We start from the raw sequence: 22,946 nt of genomic DNA, 5'->3' as shown, positions 1-22,946 counted from the left end.
CCTGAAGAGCTATGAGATCTTTACTCTGGTCTCATAAAACTTGTATTCGTTATGCCTTTTTGTGACTTTAGTATTATGATCTATTATAAATAAAAGTGCATTTCATTGATAAGATTTAAATGAAATTAGTAACTGGAAAAAATGAAATATTTTTAAACCTGTGACAATTATAAGCTACTGTATTCTGTCGTTTACTTTTTCTAGAATCAAAAGTATATCTAAGTATAATCTAAGTTCTCCTGCAAAATGCGGCTGTGCAAATCATTCTGTGGCTGGATCATTCTTGCGTTTTATTTTAAATTACCAAAGAAAGTATGTATAAATTTAAAAAGTATGTAATTAGTAATTTGATATGTTGGGGTGGTGCCTCTTTTTGTGTTTGCTCCTGATGTTAGAACCTGGCTATGCCACTGCAATGGGCTCATCACTCAGCTGGGGGCCACCATGTGGGCTCAGCAGGGCGCTGCTGGCCACAGGGCCAATGGGTGTGGAGTTGGCTGGGTGGGATCTCAGTCACGTCTCAGGATCTGCCCCGCTCAGCACTGCTCAGCTCTGGGCTGTCTCCACTGCCTGAGCCTGGCAGCCACCTGCCTCCCGGAGAGCCACCTGGGACTGGTGCAGAGGCTGGAGCCAGTCTCAGCCAGTCTGAGGACAGTGGGGAGGGGTGGGGAGGCTCAGCTAGGTCCCCGAGAGCTTAGCCAGGAGTGACTGTGCTCCAGCCTGGCTGGTGCACCCTCCCAAGGGACCAGGTTATCCTGCCCCAGGACCAGCTCGTTGCCTGCCGGCTCCAGCCTGGCGAAGACACAGTCACCTCCCATCAGGGCCGGCTATTGTGGCTGGGGGTTAGGGTGTGGGAGAGTAGGTCTCTGAGTAAGGTCCTGGGGGAGTGCTGAGCAGTGGGGGGGTGGGAGATCTGTGTGTGTTGGGGGCTGTGCAGTGGGGAGATCTGTGTGTCTGGGGCGCTGGGAGTGTAGGGTCTACATGCGATTGCTGTGCAGTTGTGAGTCGTAGGGGCACTGGGCAGTGAGGATCTGGGGGCTCTGGGGTGGGTGAGGTGCAGAGAGCACTGTGCAGTTGTGGGAGGGCTGTGGGGTCTTCAGCTAGGGGCACTGGGCTGTGAGGGATCTGTGGGGTTCTGAGTGGGTGGGGAGTGGTCTGGGGAGGGCACTGGGCAGGGGGGTTTGTGGGGGTCTCTGGGTGGTGTGGCATTGGGCATAGGGAGTCAGAGGGGTGCTGGGCAGGGGTTTGTGGGGTCTCTGGGTGGTGTGGCACTGGGCGTAGGGAGTGATCGGAGGGTGCTGGGCAGGCGTAGCATGGTGCAGCATGGGCCCACCCCCAAGGAAGAAGCACAATGGCAGTGCAGGGCTGGGCTGGACAGTGTGCGTCTGGCAGCTCCCGGTTTTGTAAACAGTGCCCTTGTACTGGGCTGGGTGGAGTGGGCTGTCCCTGCCGTGCCATGACCCATCTCCCGTTGCCCCGGCCAGCCTCGCTCTGAGACTCTGCCCCTGCCCCATGTCACATTTCCCCAATGGGAGCCCACAAATATGTTGCATCGGGCCCACAAAGGTTAATCCGGCCTCTTTGGGGTGCAGGCTCTGGGATGGAGTTGGGGTGCAGGAGGTTGCAGGTTATGTAGAGTTTGAGTGATGGGTGCAGGCTCTGACCTGGGGCAGGGGATTCAGGTACAGGAGGGTACAGACATGTGGGCTCTGGGAGGAGTTACCAAATCAGCACATTGTATAAGAGAAAGGAGCTGCAGTGATTTCGTGTAGACATAGAAAATGATAGAAGACACTTTTCCACAGTCAAAATGTGAGAGGCAGAGTGAGGGAGGGAGGGAGGGGGCGTCTGTACAATATTTCCCGCATTCAGTCTCCTGGCTGGAAGCAGTAACAACCACAGCACTTATATAAGATAGAGGAGCTGCAGTGTCTGAGCTTTGACAGTCTAGGAATCAGGCTGCCTGTGCCTTAAGACCCAGCCCCAGGAACCCGCCCCTGCTCCAGGGCTGACACGCGGCAGAACGAAAACAGCCTGTGCCCCACAACCCCCGACACCCCCAGATCTGCAGGCCCAGCAGGCTCATCCCGAGGGCCACTGTCCCCACCCCCTCCTAAACGGGGTTTTGTCCCCCACACAGGGTCTGGCAGCGTCTCCCCCACCCGGGCTTAACCGCGGCTACCCCCACCCCGATTTTCCCCTTCAGCCTCTCTCCTGCCGCTGCCTACAGCAGCAACCCCGGCCAGTAAATTTCTGTCCCCGCTCAGACCCTGGCAGCCCCCGCTGCGATTTGCTGAGCATTTTAAACGCCCCCAAAGAGCAGGCAGCAAATCGTGAGTAAAGTGAGGGCAGAGAGAGGGCAGTGGCGACAGCGCAGGTTACTGGGCATGCTCAGTTCGGCCGCGCATGCTCAGTTCAGCCAAAGTAGGGAATCAGGAGCAGGAGCTGTTTCTATCGTTACACCTGGCTCCCCATGGGTCTAGACTGTACCCCTGGGCTCTGGTGGGCTCTCTGGGCCTGGTCCTTCTTTACTGGGGAAATAAGAGGTGGCATCACCCCTTGTGGCACCGGAAGGAGGCGGCACTGGCAGTAAATGGTGCCGAGCTGTAATTCTCCCCCTCTGCTCTCACAGGGGAACAAAATAATTAACAGTGTTGATATTTAAATGATCCGTTCTCCCGTCTCAAAGTAAGACACTCACAAGACTGGCCTGCAGCTCTTGTGGTTTTAAACCTCACTGATTGTTACCACCGACCGCGGTGTAAAAAGTCCTATTTCAGCAGTGGAAGCTGGGTTTGAAAAACATTCAGAATCTCAGAGATTCTGTCACCACACTGGCCAGATCATTCATTTTGTTACAGCATGTCTCGTACAATGAAGGCTTTACAGAGATGAACGATGCATCACACCCATGACAGGCAACTTTCAGTGAAATCAGCCTGTAATTAAAATCCAAAGTTATTACCCATTAAACTTGACAACAATTCCCTACCTTGTACTCCTGGGCAGCCTCCTTTATGGGAACCACCTGTGATCTCTGTGAGCCAGGGACAGATGGCAAACCACACAGACAGAAGTTTGATCCTCTTCACAGAACAGTTTCAGAATCTCCTGGTGTTCCCCACACACCCTCTCCTCTCCTGCTCCCTTTGCTGCTTGTAAACTCAGCAGTTTGGCTATTTCTACAACATTTGCCAGCTTCCTGTTCGGCCTGAGGGTTCCCTGTTGCACAGTTTCTCTGCACTGAGGGCAGGAGCTGTCTGTATCTGGTCTCTCCCAGCACTGGGCGATGCAGGCTCGGCAGAAATTGTGCCCACAGTCTATAATCACCGGGTCCTTAAAATACTCCAGACATATGGGGCATGTAGCTTCCTCCTGGAGACTTTCCACGGGGGTGTCTGTGGCCATGGCTCCCTCCGGACAGTGTCACAGGGTTAGTTTCATTTTCCTGAGCTGAGAAATATGCCCGCCTGCAGCAGCAGCAATTGGGTGTTTCCCTTCCTGGAGCTGACTCAGGCTGTTCGCTGAGCTGGAGCCAGATCACTGGTAACGTTCCAGCCCGGGAGGCTTTGGTGGGAAATGTTCCAACAAGGCTCTGATCCTGCAATCAGCCCCCTCTGCTGGTGTGGAGGGGTCACTGGGGCTTCACATGGACATCAGCTTCCCCTTGTCCTGCTGAGCTGACAGAACTGTGTGTCTAAGCAATGATATTTAGGCTTGGCAGAATTCATTTGATTTCATATGTAATTTTGACAGATAAGATTAATATTTATTTGTAAGATTTTTTTGTATTTATCTATTTAAACTTTCAAAGTTTCAGTTTTTATCAATATTATTGTTCACAGTTGTGGGAAATTGGGGGGGGGTCAGACAATATTTTAGTCAGACAATTATTTTAGGACAGTAGACACAAAAATTCAAAAAGTTAAAAAGTGTAACTGTTAAAACACAAATTGTCAACATCTCATGTCAAAACATGTGAAGTAAATATCCTTAAATTACACTCTAGTAAGTTCTCAAGCAGCATTTTTCTTACTGTTCCTATTTGTCAATTTCAGTTCTTATCAATGGAAACGTTTTTCATCAGTTTGTGTGTGCAAAGTGAAATCAACATTTACCGCTCAAACCTCCTGCAGGAAACAGTCTCAGGATCCCGGACACATCCTCTGAGAATAAAAACAAAGTCATGATGACAACTAAGTGCGTAACAGTAGCCCCTCTTTGTTGCAATAGCCTCAAGTGCCCAGAAGAGTGAACAGTTCTTACCTCCAGGAGATGAATGGGATCTTCCATCTAAGCCTCAATGGGACCCGTATTGCTTGGTTTGACGGGATGAGATCATCTGTCCGCACTGCCTTCTGAGCTGGGCTGGCTGCAGCATACATCTGTGTAAGAGGCTGGGACAGAAACTGGAAGAGATGTTACAATCAGGGTCCAGGCATCCCAAAAGGAGAACAGAGGGTCTGAAACCAAAAGGCTAAGCAATCAAAGCAGGGGATTCGACAGAGAATTTTGTACCATACAGGGACATCAAATAAGGTCTGTTAGGAAAGCTGAGATGTTAGTCTGGAAACTGCTAAGGACAAGATTGTGACTCTTAAGACTCAGTTTTAGTCACTACAAAGTGTGTTTTGTTTTGTTTGTCTGTTTGAAATTTGTCTCTTTCTCTTGCTTAGTATCACTTAAATCTCTTCGTTGTTACTATGCTTCCCAAAGCACCAAAGTATTGTGTGTGTGAGTGAAGTGAGAGTCTCCAGCTTACCTAACAGGCTGAGCAGTGCCCTGTTTCTTTGAAGGTAGCGAATAATTTTGGAGTGGTGCTGGGCACAGAGTCCATGGGCAGTTCACTAGACATCTCCTGTGAAGCCCAAAGAGAACAAAGGAGCATGAGAGATGCAGGCCCCACTGACCCATGGGAACTTCCCATAGAAGAGGCTACACAGTGCTCCAGACACAGCCAGCAGGATCCCTCCCACAAGCTGGGCCATGTCCTTCCCCTCCCAACCCCACAGCTTCTTCCACACCCCAGCCTCAGTAACCCCTCCCATCTCCCTGGTCTCCCCACCCACTCTCAATACCAGGCTGTTTCCATAATGGAAGCAGCTTTGTACCAGAGTTCACTCACCGCTAGATCCTGGCCAGGCCTCGTCTCACACCCGTTGATAGTCACTCTTGCAGTTTGTTGGCTGGGAACTCAGCCCTCCAGCCAGGTGACTGTCCTTTAGTCCACTCCTACCCGGGTCACGCTCCTTCCAAACAAAGTCCAAAAACGTCTTGAACAGAAACAAGGCCTTCCACCCTCGTGGGGAGCTCTTCCTCAGCCTGATTTCAGCTTGATCTGCCCTTCTTGGGTTTCTATGGTCTTCTATGTCCCTTCCTTAGGGATGGTGGGAGAACCCAGTCCTACCCTGGACTCCAGGTTTTGGCCCAAGGCCGTATACTGAACAGCTAGGGCTGCTTCTGTACTTTGCTGCTTTTTCCCTTGTTTCCTCTCGGGTGGGGCTCACTTGGTCATCAATTTGGCCTAGTTCCAGGCTTTGCAGCCACAGGCCAAGCCACCCTGTGAAATACCCTCCTCCTTAAAATCCAGCCCAACCCGGGGGCAAGTTCTACTCTTGTCCAGTATTCATCCCTCACCATCTCGTCGCTGTCACCGGCTGTGCACTTATACAGCCTGGGCGCGCGGCATCTCCAGCTCCCCAGCCAGCTCGCTCACCAGAACTCAGAGGCATCCTTCTCTTCCTGCAGCTACTCATTCTCATTAACAACTGCTTGCAGAGCCTTGTTCTGAAGCCACTAGCTTCTTCTGTAGCCTTTTTTCTACTGCCGCTGCATCCCCCAAAACCTTTTCCATCAGGGTCTGAGCACACACCACTGCTCAACTCTTGTGCCTGGTTCATCTCTGTGCCAACCATTTAATCCTTCACCTCCCTGCAGCACCTGACAGGTGTGTTGGAGGAGGGTCTGCAAGGTCCACGGCCATCCCTGCCATCTCCACCTAGCCTGCCTCATATGTGTTTGTCCAAGAGGACGCCTTCTCCTTTCTTTCTAACTTCTTGGGACCCTGGCCCCTCCATTTGCCATTCAGGAATTTCCTATGCAGGCCGGGTCTTTCGATATGGCCTGCTTCTCTGCACTCAAACCAAAGAACTTTTGTTCCCATCTTGGCATTAGGCTATGCTTGTACACTTTCTCATGCCCTGCTCTCCTGGGCTAACCTTCTCAGCACAGCCCCAGCATGCTCTCCAAGTCTGCTCTTTTTGTCCATGGGCGTAGCAGGTTGATTTCCCTTTGCAGGATCTCTCACAGGTATTGCTGCTGCTCCCTCAGGATTACCAGCAGCATCTGTAGCTCTGCCTGCACTTCCTTCTGCTTCTGTTGGGTTTCTAGGAGCTGCTGGAGAAACCCAAGCCCTGCTTTGGTTGCTTAACCAGTCCCTGGAACTCAAATGGGAAATCCCACTTGGGGGGACAGACCTTCATTCAGTAACCAAGACTTCCATAATTTGGCCCTCTGGCCGGCTTACCACCTTTAGTCCATGCTTCTGGGGCTCAGCTTCTCACACTCAAAGTCAAAGAACTCTCCCCAGAGAAAAAGTTCTTCTGCTCTGGCTGGGGCTCTGGCTCAGCCTGCAGCTCCTTGCTGGGCTTAGTAACCCTCTCTGGGGGAATGTATGCCCCCTTCTTTGGGGCCAGTAGAGGAACCCTGTCCCATCTTGACACTGGTAGCAGCCCAGGGCTCTGTACTCAACAGCTAGGTCTGCTCTTTTCTCTTTGCTGCAGGTTTCCCTGGGCACATCCTACCTCTCTTCTCAAGTTCTCTTCTAGGCTTTCCTTGCTGCTTTCAACTTCCTACTTAGTTCTCATTCCAGTTCATAGCCCAGGTAGGCTTTATCACCGCTGAAGTCTGGTTCTTTCGGGGCCTATACATGGTCCCTCTGAGGTAGGACTCATTCTGTAATCAGTTTGGCTAAGCCCCAGACTCTGCAGCCCAAGGGAAAGCACTCTCCTTTCCCTGTTACAGACCTGCACTGCCCAGTCCTGCTCTTATTGGGTTGAGGTGAGTCTTGCCCACATGCTCAGGGTTTAGCTGATCGCCACTTTGGGGCTCGGGAAGAAATTTTCCTCCAGGGCAGATTGGCAGAGTCCCTTGGGGGTTTTCACCTTCCTCTGCAGTATAGGGCATGTGTGGTTCACTTGCTGGAGGAATCTCTGCACCTTAAAGTGTTGAAACCATTATTTGAGGACTTCAGTAGTTCAGACATAGGTTAGGGGTTTATTACAAGAGTGGGTGGGTGAGATTCTGTGGCCTGTATTGTGCAGGAGGTCAGACTAGAGGATCATAATGGTCCCTTCTGACCTTAAAGTCTAGGAGTCCATGAGTTCAGACCTGGTTTCCAGAGGGGCTAAGTTCACAAAGGCTCGGCTGGCTGCAGTTGGAGTTTTGCTGGTTCTGGTGACTTTGACATTCATCATTCAGAGGCTGACAGGTTTGTTGAGGGGATGGTGAAACCCCATTGCTGATCAGAAGGAGGTCAGAGTCAGGTCTCTAGGAGCTGAAGGTTCGTTTGTCCTGCTGCGGGAAGTGGAGCTGGAGGCGGAGTTGTTATGTGAATGAGACTGCATGATGGAGTTGGAGACTGAGGACCGGGCCTCCTCTCAGAAACACTCCCAGGAGAACAGGTTTGAGGACATCTCTGGGGAGCCTCTTGCTAGGAAAAAAACAAGAGTGGCACATTGATGGAGATGTCTCTGTCCCAGGGATGGGGGAAACTCCCAACCAGGCTATGCAGCAGGGATCCCATTTCTCCCCCAGGAGACCCATATGCCCAAAGAAGTAAATGGCTCTTACCTCCATGAGGGAGCGAGGTCTTCCCTCTCGGCCTCTTTGAGAACTAGCACTGCTTGGTTTCATAGGACAAGGTGACCTGTCCCCACTGCTCCCTAAGGTGGCTCAGCTTCTGACTGCACCCATCTGGGAGGCTGTCACACCCCCCAGGGCCTAGAAGACAGGTGGGGAGGAGGTTCCTATTCATGTCACCCTCTGAGAGCCCATAGAAGGGCCAAAGGAAGAATAAAGGGCAGGAGGTGAAGCAGGCCCTGAGCCTCTGTCCCATCCTCACCTCCTCAAATGTGGAGCTTCCTGAGCTTCAGTTGGGCAGACAGACAGTCTGTAGCCCTGACACAAAGGTCCTTCTGCGCCATATGGGGCAGGGAGATCTCTGCCTGGGAGCACGGGGAATGGGATCGGGGTCAGAGCAAGGAAAGAGGAGGGTATGGGAGTGAGGCAGAGCTCATGTCCCAGATGAAGGAAGTTTGGGGTCAAAGGGAAGGAACCTGGTCTACAGAGAGGGGAGAGGGTTTTTGTCAGTGACAGGGCCTCCATTTCCCCTTCCACTAGCCCTCCCATTTACAGTGAGACAGAGCAGTACCTGCAGCAGGGAGCGGGAGTTGCTGAACATGGGAGGGGAACCTTTAAGGGCATCAGATGAGGCGCAGCCCTTTCAGCGCCTCGGGCACCTGGTGCAAGTGCAGGATGATGCGGAGCTGGCACATAAAATTGGCTGTGACATCATCCAGCTGAAGGGAACGAGAACATGTCAGAGATTGAGACACTGCCCAGGAATGAGGGAGGATTAAGGGCACCTGGAACCAGCACCATTTCCACCCAGCAGCTGCTCATGTCTGAGTGGTGGATTCACCCTCCTGAACCCCAGGATGGAGGCTTCTTGTCCTCTCTAGTGACCTCCAATGCCAACCCCCTCCTTCTAGGGTTAGCTCCTGCCACCTCCCCCGCAGTGCTCCTGACAGCTGTTCCACCTCCAACCCACCTGGGGACACTGCTCAAGTTCGTAGAACCCTCTCCTCCACCCCAACCTCCATCCCCACCCAGGTAGGGCAGGGAGGGGAGCAGGAAGGATTCTGGCAGCAGTGAAGTGGGATGGGGGGAGGTTGAGACCTTTCCCCAAGTCACCCCAGTGACAAATGCTGAAGCCAGAGGATGGCAGCCCTGGTGAACGGGGCAGGTCAGCAGCCCCTGCTGACTGAATCCTCCCATTCTCTCAAGAGTGGGTCCAGCCCTGACAGCAGCAGGACAAGCTTCCCACACCCATGTGCCTCAGAACTGCCTGGCCAGTCGCCATCACCCATCAGTCCTTGGCCTCCCAGGCGGCCAGTGATGGGAGCAACTCTGAGTGGTGGCTCGGGTGACATAGACACTAGGCCATGGGGAAATGGGTGCAGCTCTGTGGGGCAGGAAAGGTTCACAGAGGGCACTTAGGGGACTCTCCTGCCCTTCCCAGGAGTGATAGCAGAGCATCACATCCGAAGAACACAAGTCCATGAAATCCAGAAGTCCCCACTAGACTCCTTGCTCCCAGGCCAGCCAATGGTGATAGGATGGGAATGAGGCCTGAGCCCTGCCCCAAGCTCCTGAGTCTAATGGAGCTGCTCACCTTGTCCCCCATCAGCTGCTGGGCTTCCCCCAGGATGGAGTATGTGAGGAGCAGCCCAGCCTGGCTGACACACAGCAGGGGGTCCTGGATCGCCAGCATTGCTGTTTGCAGGAAGTATTTTCTCTGCCCCTTAGAGAAGAATTTTCCAAAGACCTAAAACCAACAGGACGCGGGGCTGTAGCAGATTGCCCAGAGCCAGCCTTCAGCTCTGGAGATAGAATGGCCTCAGCGTCTGGTGCCCCAAAGGGAGGGTAAGAGAGCTGCTGTAGCCAAGGCAGTTCATTCCCCAGGAGGCTTTCAGGGTCCCATGGCTCAGGAAGCCTCTTTATTAAAGGGCAGCTGCTTAGGGACCAAAGCCTCAGTGGCTCTTTCTGGAGGGCAATTTATCGCAGGGGCCAGGATGGGCTGGAAATGGATCTCTAATGTGGGTGAGCAGGGCCCAATCTGCTGTGCAGTGCACAGAGATGATAGTGGTCCCTGTATTGCTTCCAGCAGAGAGATCTCCTGCACCTCAGTGGCTAGAGGAGTGTGCATGGGGGGGGGAGGGGGTTGGGGCTGACAGACCAAAGGTCTATTCCCCCCAAATTAGTGATTTCTCTAGTAGCTGGGTATGGCCTCTGCAGCTCCTTGGTTTCTTCCAAAAGGAATCCAATCTGCAACCTGACCAGGATAAGGTCCCCACCACAGACACTCCTAGAAACTTTCCTTCTGCTGCAGCAGTTCAGCTTGTGAGGGGCAGGACAAGCTCACACAGTCTTTCTCACGTGGCGGCTATAGAGCAGCATTCTGTAGATGCACTTGTAGATCCAGGAGCCATTCCAAGGCCTCCTCTGTGATGTTGTGGAAATCACACATTTCACCTTTAACTACAATCTCTGGGCCCTGGGTTATGGTGTGTTCCAAGGTTTCGATGTTTTCACCACAGTTGTGAGACAGGGGTGGGAGTGTCTTTGATTTTCTACTTGTGCAGCAGTGACAATGTGCTTCTTTGGAACAGTGGCTGAGGTCCAGATACTCTGCCATTCCCTGGCTGCGTCTGGAGACATGAGGGGGGCACATGTGGTCCATATTGGCTCTGGAGCTCACTGTGTCCTCTACTCTGTTCCCAGGTTGGGGCAAGTAGTATAAGGGCCCTACCATCAATCAAACCCTAACCCCGCCCCAAACCCCGCCCCCTGACCCCAAAAGCCCCACCCACCAGTCACCCGCACTCCCACCCCAAGGGGGGATTACATACGGGGTCAAGATTGCCACATGGCCGGGAGCAAAGGGGTCATGTGACCCCTCTAAGAACTCCGCCCACCCCCCTTTACCAATCAGGAGGGGTTTCGTCCCGGAAGGACCACCCCGAGAAGAGATTTGACCAATGAGGGTGACTTCCGGGGCGGGTGACCGGAAGCAAAGGGGGTCATGTGACCCCTCTAAGAACTCCTCCCACCACCCTCTACCAATCAGGAGGGGTTTTGTCCCGGAAGGACCACCCCGAGAAGAGATTTTGCCCAATGAGGTGGCTTCAGGCGGGTGACCGGCGAGGGGGTCATGTGACCCCTCTAAGAACTCCTCCCAAGGCCCACCGCCAATCCAGTGCAGCACCATTACCTATAAGTTCCAGCGCCGGACAGAGGAGGCCATTTCTTATCAAGGACACGGGGTTTTTAGAAAAGCGCGGAAAGGCTGCTGAGAGGAAACATGGACTCCTTCAACACCCCCGTCAGAAATTCGGACTTTGTTTTAGACCCGAGGGTCTTTGACCGGCCACGGAAAAGACGTTACATCAGCGACAGTTCTGAGGAGGAGGTTGTGACCGAGGGGAGCCCTCTGGCCCAGCCGCTGTTGGATACGCCGGAACCCGACCCCAAAAACCTCGTGAGACACCCGAGAGCCTGATCGCCACTTGGGAGAGGCAACGATGGACAAGGCAAACGGAAAAGAAGGCGCTCAGGTAAATGAATGATTAATAAATGTCGGCGGGGGTGTTGGAGGAGGTAACGAGGCTAGGAACCAGGGGGGTTTGTGTAAATTTAAAAATTAACCAAGCAGCGGGAGTACTTACACTGTTTTTTCGTTTGAAAATTTTTTAACAGCTTGACGAGGCCTTTTTAGAGGACCCAGACCCCCTGGACAGCGTTGCATCAAGCAGCGAAGATGAACCGGGGCCGCCATGTTTTTGCTCAACACCAATACAAATTGATGAAGAGGGCTCCGAGGATGACGGGTTTGAGGAATTTAGGAGGAGGCTTGGCATAGAACTATCCGAGCCAGTGCCACGCGTCGTGGCGTAAAAAAGTTATGCGGACTATTATGCAGCGTTGCTGTTTATGCTGTTCTTAAACACTGCCTTAGGGAAAAGCTTTTTGAAGATTGTGAGGGCTGTGCTATAGATGCGCCAGCCCAACGGCACCATGACTGTGTGACTTGGACTTTAGTGGATATAAACTGCAAGCTTAGGGCCCTGTGTGCTGAGCTGTGTTTGGAAACATTAAACACTTTTATTGACATAGGTTATGCTATGCAATGTCTGTACCTAACCCAAGAACATTTAGCACAAGGGGTGACTTTGATAAATGCTGTGCAATTCAGTGAAGACCCTGACCGTGTTTTAAAGAAAATGACCAAGCCGGAAGATGCCTGCTTACAACGTTATATTGATCGTCTAGTTCGCACAAAAAGTTACAAAACCCTGCTTAAGAAAAAGACTATTTGTAATAAATCTAAAAGGTTTAAGTTAGAGAATGGTGAGGTGGCAAACATGCGATATAAAACTTGGTAGCTGTAAATTTAAAAAGATTTTTGTGTTTTGTTAGAAGGCCTTTGGCCCTTAAGTTTTAATGAAGCATTTTGGTTTGTTTTGAAGGAGTTGTATGACTTTTTAAAAAATAAAATAGTTTGTGAGAATTAGCTTTTGTGTTTTTGTGCTTTTGTGCATGTTGTGGGAGGGGTGGGGAAATAACCTTAAAAAAAAATTGCTTACAATAAAAAAAAAAACAGAGCCAGGACTAGTTCAGACACGTGTGAGTATAATACAGAGATATACTTATCTCCTAAGACCTGCCTTTTTACTAGCAGGACCAAATATTCATTTTTGCCCCAGATCACAAAGTGACCACCTCAAGGATTGAATTTACAACCCTGGGTTTACCAAACCATTACTTAAACCACTGAGCTATCCTGGCTCTGTTGAAATGAATAGCTTTAACCACACACAACCCTCATCCCACAACCCAAATCACAAAAGGGTGGGGTGATTAAGTTGACCTGTTAGCATTAATTTGCAAAACAATGGGATGAGAGGCTATAAAAACCTTAGGTGTGCTAGAGGTGGTCCTTTTTAACAGAAAGCCTTCTTGGATAGCTGCAGGATTTAAAAAGAGGTAAGACTTTGTGCCTTTAACTTTGAAACTATAAAGCCACTTTTTGCCCATGCTGTTTTTAGTAAATAATGTGGCCTATATGTATTTCAGGTATCTGTTTAGCATGGAACCAGGCCAAGGTAAAAAAATTAACTATAGTTGTGCTGATTACTGTTAAATTAAAAAAAAGAAAAGTATTACCCAGGTTGTATAGGGATTTGGTGGTAATACTAACATGTTTTTGCTTTGCTCTATAATCTGAAGGACCAAGCACACAGGGGTTTGAACAGAACAACCATGGCCCTGCAACACTTTATCCCATAGTGAAAGGTAACTTTTTTTTTTTTTTGCAACAACCTTTTAAATGCATGTGCTTTTTTTCTCATAGGCAGGGGAGGGTGTTTTAAAAAAAAAACAGTTTTTGCAAAAGCATAGCTGCGTTGGGGGCTGCTTTTACTATGCATAATATGGTATGTTTGAGGTGGTTTTTAAATACATGTGATTTTTTTCTCATAGGCAGGAGCAGCCTTCAGTATAGGCAGGGTGTGTTTTAAAAAACAGGTTTTGCAAAAGCATAGCTGCGTTGGGGGCTGCTTTTACTATGCATAATATGGTATGTTTGAGGTGGTTTTTAAATACATGTGCTTTTTTTCTCATAGGCAGGGAGGGGGGGTTTAAAAAACAGGTTTTGCAATAGCATAGCTGCGTTGGGTGGTGCTTTTACTATGCATAATATGGTATGTTTTAGGTGGTTTTTAAATGCATGTGCTTTTTTCTCATAGGCAGGAACAGCCTTTTTGAAAAAGCTGTAGTTAGTGCTACAAGCACAACTCCTGTTTCTTTTAAAATAGAAAAAAGACCCTACTGGAAGAAATATATAATTTTTAAGTTTACAAGATGGTTTTTATAATAATTTTGTTTGCTCCACAGCACAGTCAAAACATGAAAATTCCTTAAACCAGAGGGAAAACAAGCTCAAAAGAAAAAGGAAGGAGACAGATGAAAAGGAAAATTCATCAGCATCAGTGGCTGAAGAATGCATGAAGCCCAGTAAATATACTTTGCTTATTGGTTTAGTTGTTTTATGAGCTTTTGTATTTTAAGTAAATACATAGGTATGGGTGAGAGAGTAGATGGTAAAGTTTTTTTTTTTGTATAATGTTATGTTTGTTTTTTTTTCCTCATAGGTAGGAGCAATCTTTTTGAAAATGCTGTAGTCAGCGCTACAAGGACACCTCCTCCAGAATCACCAAAGAACCAGGAATCTGCTTTGAGACCTTTAACAACGCAAAAAAGCCCGGACCTCATATACGTAAACCCCAAGGACTCTGGTAAAAAAACACCACACAAACACAACTCCAGTTCCTCAGCGGTCACCGCCACACCAAGCCCTGAGGAAACTGTGAGCGAAAATACCCCCGTTCACAAACCCAGAGCACGCACTTTAGGGGTTCTGAAGGCGCGCAGACCTGGAGCATGTAGTGTATGGGCTCCATATAAAAAACCATGGACTAGAAGCTTCTGCAATGCCGAGGTGTTGCAACCACACAATTCCAGTTCCTCAGCGGCCACCATCACACCAAGCCCTGAAAACTGAGAGTGAAAATGCCCACGTTCACAAACCCGGAGCATGCGCTCTAGGGGTTGTGAATAAACCACCAAGCACTGACAAAACATTTTCCCAAAGCCATAATCTCGCCGCAGCTCCCTCGAGGTCTAGTGTTTGGGAAGAGTTTGATGCTTCCATTAGAAAAGTGATGGATGCTATATCCTCAGGCGTCTAAAGAGCGGCCTTCTAGAAAGACTTGGGAAAAATATGATTCTTTGTTTAGGCGATGTTAAAAGACAGTAGGGCTAAAGCGGTGTTTCTAAACAGGCATGACTAGTTGTGAAAGCGGGTACCGCCAGGAGTTCACCAGCTCACATGTAAACAAAAAGGGGGACAGAGCTTGGGAAATAAACAGATGGCTGCCAAAAAGTTTCAGGCCAGGGTGGCTGTAAAACTTTTAAAAAGGGCTAAAGAGTTTATGAGGAAAAAAAAACAACAAAAAGAGAGGCCTCCTACTGGAGGCTCTCAGACTAACTTCTCTGAAAATGGGGAGATGGAATCAGACTCTGGTTTAGTAAATTCCCCAGAGGGCTCTTTAGATGGGCCCGTTCTTCTTCAATGACTCTCAAATAGCATCTGATGTAGAAGATGTAAGCTAACGATCCTGTAGAGGAACCCCAAGTAACCCGAAAATGCAGGGGTGTATATGGAAAGAGTGAGAAGTTGGCAACGTGAATTACTTAGATTCGGGGGGTCGGTATATTGTGAGGAATTTCGTTTTGTCAACCTTGAGCAAATAAATTCAGCTCAGCAGGTTGTTGAAGCCATACACCGGGGAATACAGTCGGTCCTCGATGACATTAATGGTAGGGTAGGCCCTGATGATTACGTGCAGTTACGTTTAGAGAGTCATAATTTAGCTAACCCTTTGTTTTCAGTCAGAAGAACTAGGGATGAGCTATCTGCTGAGGATTTTTTAAATCAGACCTCAAAGCTGCTACAGAGCAATAGAGAGTTGCATCTCGATGGGACATTGCGCCTTGTTGTGACAGTTGTAAAAAACAGGGGTGGGGGTGCTCGTAGAGTTTTAAATTCTATTCTTAGTAGTCAAATTATTTATAAAAAGAGACAGTGTTTGGTAGACCTGACTTACACCGGTACCAATCTGTGTTTTGCGGGGGCCTTTTGGCCGTCATGTCGATTGTAAACCTACGGGCCTTGAATTTGTTAGCGGAGGCGAGAAAGTTGCATGAGCAACTGGGGTGGTCAGATCAAAAAAAGGTTGTGTTGAGTGACGTAGCAAAGTTTGAACAGCATTTAGGAGTGAACATACAGGTGGTGCTGTATACGGAAAAAGGTGGCTGGGGCTTTTTCAAAACAGGAGGCCTAGCATACCCCAAGACTTATTTTATCCTGTTGCACGATGAGCATTACTATGGAGTTCTGGATGTAAAAGCTTTGTTCGGAGCGAAAAATTATTGTGAGTTTTGCCACACGGTGTACACCACGACCACTCTTGCAGGTATCGCTGCCGCCTCTGCTTGAGTGTAACGTGCTCAGACAGCGTGGGCGTGCAGCAGCTGCGGTGTCCTAGCTGTAAACTGTATTGTCGATCCAAAGAGTGTTTAGACAGACATGTTGACTGTGCGTCAAAAAACCAAGTTGAATGCCTGTCTAAAACTTTGTGTGATAAGTGTCAGTCTTACGTAAACAAGCGGCATAAGTGTAAAGGGGGACGATGTAAGCAGTGTCAGGGTCCGATCGTTGGTGATGTAGACAAGCACTTTTGCTTTATGAATAGCCTTAGAAAGCCTGAATCCTCAGAAAAGTATATCTTTTATGATTTCGAATGCATGCAGGAGACTGGGGTGCACACTCCCAATTACATTTTGCTATGTCCTTAAAGCCCGAAAAATCCTGGGAATTTAAGGGCGATGAGTGTTGTCTTTGTTTGTTAAGACCTTTATTGGCAAAGACTTTCGGGACTACGTTCCTAGCGCACAATTCAAAGGTTATGATCGTACTTCATCGTTAGACAGTTACTGAAGGAAAAGATGTGCATAGAACTGATCACTCAGGGTAGTAAACTAATGTGTTTGGAAGTGAAGGCCCTGGGGATTCGTTTTATAGACTCTTTAAACTTCTTGCCCATGAAACTTAGCAAGCTACATAGGCAATGGGGTTTGAAGGGTGCAAAGGGCATTTTCCCCATTTTTAACACTTTAGAAAATCAAAATTATGTGGGGCCTATGCCGGTGTGACACACTATGGTGTAGAAAGCATGATGCCGGAGAAAAAGCAGAGTTTCTCGACTGGTATCAGGACCACAGTTCTGAGGTGTTTGACTTGCAGAAAGAGCTTGCATATTACTGTCAGCAGGATGTCAAAATTTTGAGACAGGCTTGTATCCTATACAGAAAAGAAATTATGACAATGACAGAGAAGGGAGCTATAGTAGAGAAAAAACCTGGTAAATTCACCGAGATAAAGCTGTGCATAGATCCATTCCAGTAAATAACACTGGCATCCGTTTGCATGGCTATGTACAGGTTTATGTTTTTGGAGCCTAACATGGTAGCTCTTCTCCCTCCAGACAACTATCACAGGCAGAAAAAGAGATATTCGACCCCATCTATTCAGTGGCTGTTGTATACCTCTCACAAAGAAAATATACAGATACGGCATGCTTTACAGGGTGGTGAACTACAGGCAGGCCCCTACTTTTTAGATGGTTATGCCGTTATTGATGGGGTACGCACAGCCTTTGAGTTTAATGGATGTTTTTTTCACGGCTGTGTCACCTGTTATTGTGAAAAAACACAAAATCCTATGACAGGGACATCTTTTGGGCTTCTTTATTACAAGACGCAGCTCAAGGCTGACTTTCTAAAACAACAGGGTTTTGTAGTGAGGACTCTTTGGGAGCATGAGTGGGTAATGAAAAAAACAGACAGGGAGTTGGCAGACTTTTTAAACCGAGCCCAGTTACCACAGCCTCTTGTGCCTAGGGATGCTCTTTTTGGGGGGAGGACAAACGCTATCCGTCTGTATTACAAGCCTAACCCCGGAGAAGAAATTCACTATTATGATTTTACCAGCCTGTACCCTTTTGTAAACAAAACCAAAGAATACCCTATCGGACACCCCGATATAGTTTATGACAAATTTGGACCCCTGGCAAATTATTTTGGAATTGCAAAAGTTAAAGTTTACCCCCCACGAGGCCTCTTTTTCCCATTGTTACCTGTCAGAGTGGGTGGCAAGCTTATGTTCCCGCTATGCCAAACCTGTGCTGAAACCGAGCAACGGGAGACATGCACCCATACTGACGAGGCGGGCTATCCTGGGGACTTGGTGCAGTGGAATTGAGCGGCTATAGCGAAGAAGTGCGTGGTGGCTAAAATCTACGAAATCTGGCATTTTAATAAAAAATCTGATAAACTCTTTTCAGAGTACATAAAATTACACCTCCGCCAGAAACAAGAGGCTTCAGGGTATCCCAGCTGGTGCACAAATGAGGAAAAACAAAATAAGTACATTAGCGATTTCTACCAGAAAGAAGGCGTGCATTTACGCCAACACGAAATCAGACCAAACCCTGCTAAACGCCAAATCGCTAAACTGTTTTTAAATTCTCTGTGGGGTAAATTCGGCCAAAGAACCAACCTACCCAACACCAGCATCGTGAGAGACCCTGATGAACTCTGGCAGTACCTATTTTCCCCCAATTACGAGGTTTCATCCTGCGAGTTTATAGATGATGAAACAGCGTGCGTGTCTTGGAAGCATGCAAAAAAACGGTACTCGGTCTCTGGCAATACCAATGTTTTCATAGCCTGTTTTACCACCGCTTATGCCCGCTTAGAATTATACAGCCTCCTAGACGGTTTGCAAGAGCGGTGCCTGTACCACGACACAGACTCGGTGATTTTTGTGAAAAGGGAGGGTGCCTGGAATCCCCCTCTGGGGGATTATTTAGGGGACCTCACAAGCGAGATCCCACCAGATCAACACATCACCGAGTTTGTGTCGGCAGGCCCAAAAACATACGGGTATAAGCTGTCTGGAGGAAAGGCCTGTATGAAAGTCAAAGGTATTACCCTAAACGTAGCAAATTGTGAAAAGATCAACTTTGGCAGTTTGAAAGATCTAGTTCTGGACTACTGCACGGGTCTGCAAGAAAACACCTCGAAAAAAATAGAGGTGCAGCAGCCCTCTATTGTAAGAAACAAAAAACAGTGGCAAATAGAAACAAAAACCCTTAAAAAAACTCAAAAAGTGGTTTATAACAAGAGGGTACTAGGAAAAGATTTTAAAACCCTACCCTACGGCTTTTGAAAAAAAAAATGGATACGAGATGGAAACATCCCTTTTCTGCAATTCTAGCGGGGCCTAGCAACTGCGGAAAAAGTTACTTTATAAAAAATGTGTTGGATAATGCCAAACAAACACTGTCTGTTATGCCTGAGAATATCGTGTGGTGTTACAGTTGTTGGCAACCTCTGTATAAAGAACTGTTCTGTAAATATCCCTTTATCAATTTTGTGGAGGGGTTGCCTGATGCTTTGGATGATGACAGTTTGTTTCCTACTAATAAAGTAAATATGAATATCATAGATGATCTGATGAACTCTGCTTGTGAAAGCGATGAAATTGAAAAAGCTTTTACCAAGTACGTGCATCACAGAAACCTGAGCATCATGTATATAGTTCAGAACGTGTTTTGTCAGGGAAAAAAGAGTCGCACGATTAACCTAAACACAAAGTACATGGTTCTGTTCAAAAACCCCAGGGATAAATTACAAATCACCACGCTCGCTTGGCAAATGTACCCCGGCAAAGCTCAATTCTTTCTAGAAGCTTTTGAGGATGCTACCAAAAGACCTTATGGCTACCTGGTGGTGGATTTAAATGCTTCCACACCCGAAACTTATAGACTAAGAACCGGTCTTTTCCCTCCAGACTGGCCGGTGGTTTATACTTTAAAAAAAACAGCAGCTGGGTATAAAAAGAGATGACTTATCGGCAAACCCCTTTTTAACAGCTTGGGGCTGCTACTAAAAACATGTCTAGCTACGTGAAGAGAAACCTGGGCCTTTTAAAATTACTTAGCAAGTCATCCCTGCAGCAAAGGAGGGCTATACTGTGTTCGGCCTCTGACGATCTAGTAGCGGCCATCTCAGAAATAGCGCTCAACACCTTAAAAGGAAACGTACCTTTAACACAAAATCAAGTGCGTGTGTTAAAAAGAAGCAGCTTATAAAAACTTTGTGTAATAAGGCGTTTCACTTAAAAGAAAAAGCTTCTGGTAAAACAGTCTGGGGTTTATTGGGCCTCTGTTAAGTTTTGCTATCCTTTGATAACAGGGCTTTTAACTAATCGATAATGGAGTATGCAGAAAAAATGTACCTGGTGCCCAGCCACCAGTTGGAGCAATTAAGGGCCCCCCCTCCGGCAGAGGAAAATATCAGAACAACAGCGACTCGCTTACTGGACGCTGAAATGAAGTCTGTTCTTCAAAGAACTGACCTGGCCGAATACGAAAAGGCTAAACTTTACAGTGCCGTGCTTCAAAGGTACCTAACGTACGTGAAGCAAAGCGATGCGGATAAAGGGAAAATAAGTCTGTTTCTACCGGAACAGGAACAAAGCGTAACTGCCAAACCCCCAGAAACACCAAAGAACTCAGACTCTGTTGCTCAGGAGGTGCTGGATAACGTGAATAAGCGTTTTAAAAAAAATGCAATAGTATTGCTAAATAAACTGGGCCAGGATAAAAATGTCTCTTCATGGGACGATAAAGGGTCTTTTGTATACAAAGGCTCTGTGGTTAATGGTTCTAACATGCTTGACTTAGTCAGGGCCGTCACCCAAACGCGCCCTGTACCTAGCAAACGTGTACCTAAAGGATGGGATGTGTTTATAAATGCCATGGCGGAACTGAACGTACCCTCTTCCGTCATGGGCAATACGGCCAACAGAGACCTTTTGGAACGCCTCAAGGCCTCGCCTGCTGACACCGGGGCGGATCAAGAATCCGTGCCCCCTTTTTTGCCCTATAAAAAACAAAAAAAAATGGCTAAAAGAGCCCAGTGGCTGAGTGTGTAATTTTTTTTTTTTTTTCACATTCTAAAATTTTTAAAACTTGTAATGTTTGGCTTTAAATAAAACATTTTTATACTTTAAAAAAATTTGTGTAATTTTTCTCAATTGGTCATTTAAAAACCACCAAACATCAATTTCTTTAAACCCCTCACTTGGGGTGTTTTATTGGGTAACACAGCTATAAAAATCATTACAAGATACACACGTCTGGGCTTGTTGAAACATGTTTTGAGCAAGGCTAGGCATGCCCAAAAATTTAAATTTACTCTTTACAAAATTCATTACCATCCGGTCATTTTGCACTAAGTCATTAGAATACAATTTTAAAATCCGGTCAAAAGATAAACCCTTACTACGATGATGTAAGAAAAACACACAGTGATAGCCACAGGCGACGGAGCGGGGGTCTTGTAATTGTCTATTGTGAAACACCAGGTCTGTGGCATTTTTGTTTAAAAATTTCATAATGCTTTTAGGAAACAACACGCTGTTCGGGGGTTGTCCATATGAGTCAAAAAACTCTCCACGGTTATGCTCCGCCAGATACAGCGCGAGCCAGTGTTCACCCGGTTGGTTGTGTGGATGTGTGTTCACCACCAAACCTAGGGGTCTCTGAGACAGCTTGCCTCCAGGGAGCCAATCACAAGGGAACACATCTAAGAAATTCTTTTTTGTGTAAGGATCCATTGATAAGACACGTGAAAGCTGCACGGTGTCCATGTTTACATATAGTCAAACAGAACATTTCTTCTCTGATTTATCTCTATGACATTGTCAAAAACTCCATACACAATCATATTAATGGTGACTGTTAAAGCCCTTCCAAAACGTATTTCTGCTCTCAGGTTCCCAGTTTTAATTAGGGAATAATGATCTGCGCATTCCTGGTCGGGAGACAGATCAAAGGCAAACAAGGTGTACCCCTGTGCAAACTCCTCCCGGTCAATTAACAAAGAACGATCTTTCATGTGTTTACCAGCTGTCTGTACCAGATTCATGTATTCTCTCACGCAGCGTCCTGCCTCGAAGTCCGGTTGCAGAGGCTTGGTCGGTACCTGTTCACCATCCACATACAAGGCCACAAAATTAATATCGTAATGTTTAAAATGAAAGGGATTTTTAGTGTAACTTCCGCTAAAGGCATCGTTATCCACAAACGCTAGGACAAGCATTTTGGGTAACTGCCCCAAAAACAGGTTCTCCTGGTTACTAACCCTGCTGCCCGCAGGGATGCTAAACACTTTCATTCCCACACGGTCCACGGGGTATTTAGCATTAGAGGCAAGCAGGGCCTCCGCGTGCCCCAGACAGACACCCGGTGCCACCCGTACTTTCTTCACAAAAAGGGACGCTGATACAATGCGCAGTTTAAAACCTTCAGCCGCACTGCCCATTAAACAGAAAGCGTCTTTACTGCGCGTCAGTTTAATTTTCACATCCACTCCGTTTAACAAAAGTTTTTCTTGAAAAAACAGGTCACTGTGTAGATGGCCCAGCAGCTCTACCGTTTTGCTCTCGGCCGTCAGCTTTGCACGCCTCACAAACCCTAGATTCCTTCCATCCAACTCTGTTTTTTCATGTTGTCCAGCAGTGTCTTTGTAAAACAGACCGGCAGAAAATTGCGTGGCGAGGGTGTCATCGCTGTAATTGAGCACTGATTCTATAAAGGCCCTGTAAGGATAACAATTGTTGCTTTGGCTTACAAGGCGGTCTCCCAGCGTAACATCCAACTGGCTGAAAATAGAGGCCACAGGGTAATTCACCAGACCCACTTCGGCGTCCGCGGCAAGTTCAGTTCCGTCTCCTTTTACAATCTTGCAACACAGGTAAAGCAGCGTATTGTTTAAATCCATATAATCTATGCCATTCCCGGCTATAAAAAAGTCAATGGGGGCAGACTCCGTAACGGCCGATAGAGGTGGCACCTCAATGTAAATGCTTTTTTCAATGCTGGTCTGCGTAGGGGCTATTTGAAACAAGTCTAGTTCGGATTTGGCGCACTCTTCAGACCCGCAGTGAACAAAAGCCATATCGATTAAAATATGTCTCTTATAGCAGGCACCCCGCGTCTCCTCTTTTGCCCAGGCTTCCTCTTGGACTTTCTGTTATGGCTGGCCCTGCGTGTCAAAGCCCTTCTTTTAAAGGGTTTCGGGGGCCCTGTGCATCGCGGGTATGACGTATTTCTCTTTCTCTTCCTCCTTTTAATGTACATCAGCCCCGATCCTTCCTGTGAAGCTGTATTCCCCACCTTCTCCAGAACAGCCCGGGAGACATGACCTATCACGTCTTTAGCTATGTTTTGAGCGGCAGTTTTTACGTGGGGTTTAATAATCTCTAGCCCTCTCCTCAAAAGCGGTACAGCTTTTCGAAAAAGGCTACGAAATATTCCACCCACACCAGCCCCGTACATTACGGGGGCCCCATGATATCCAGGAAGGGCATATCCAGCCTGGGCTTTGTAATAGTTCCTGTAGATGGTAGGGTCGCC

At 47.8% G+C, this 22,946-nt stretch overlaps 1 protein-coding gene and 1 long non-coding RNA gene across 2 annotated transcripts; both read right to left on the bottom strand.

The window, feature by feature from the left end:
- Positions 1 to 4,270: 4,270 nt before the first annotated feature.
- On the bottom strand, positions 4,271 to 5,152 carry LOC120383208. The gene is made up of 3 exons (XR_005588373.1): positions 5,126 to 5,152; positions 4,763 to 4,858; positions 4,271 to 4,409 (listed from the first exon to the last, which is right to left on the bottom strand). It is a non-coding gene; the product is annotated as an uncharacterized LOC120383208 (long non-coding RNA).
- A 16,028-nt stretch (positions 5,153 to 21,180) lies between these two features.
- Positions 21,181 to 22,488, bottom strand: LOC120383666 (uncharacterized protein F54H12.2-like). The gene has a single exon (XM_039501834.1). The coding sequence runs from the start codon at positions 22,486 to 22,488 to the stop codon at positions 21,181 to 21,183; it is 1,308 nt and encodes a 435-aa protein (XP_039357768.1).
- Positions 22,489 to 22,946: the final 458 nt, after the last annotated feature.

Source organism: Mauremys reevesii, linkage group 15, assembly GCF_016161935.1.
Source record: "Mauremys reevesii isolate NIE-2019 linkage group 15, ASM1616193v1, whole genome shotgun sequence".
Lineage (NCBI taxonomy): Eukaryota > Metazoa > Chordata > Testudines > Geoemydidae > Mauremys > Mauremys reevesii.
Note: the sequence above shows the minus strand (reverse complement) of the source record. Positions and strands in the feature narration are given on the sequence as shown.

Bases quoted from the DNA above. Each gene is read 5' to 3' on its own strand.
- LOC120383666 (XM_039501834.1), bottom strand. From the start codon at position 22,488: ATGGCTTTTGTTCACTGCGGGTCTGAAGAGTGCGCCAAATCCGAACTA.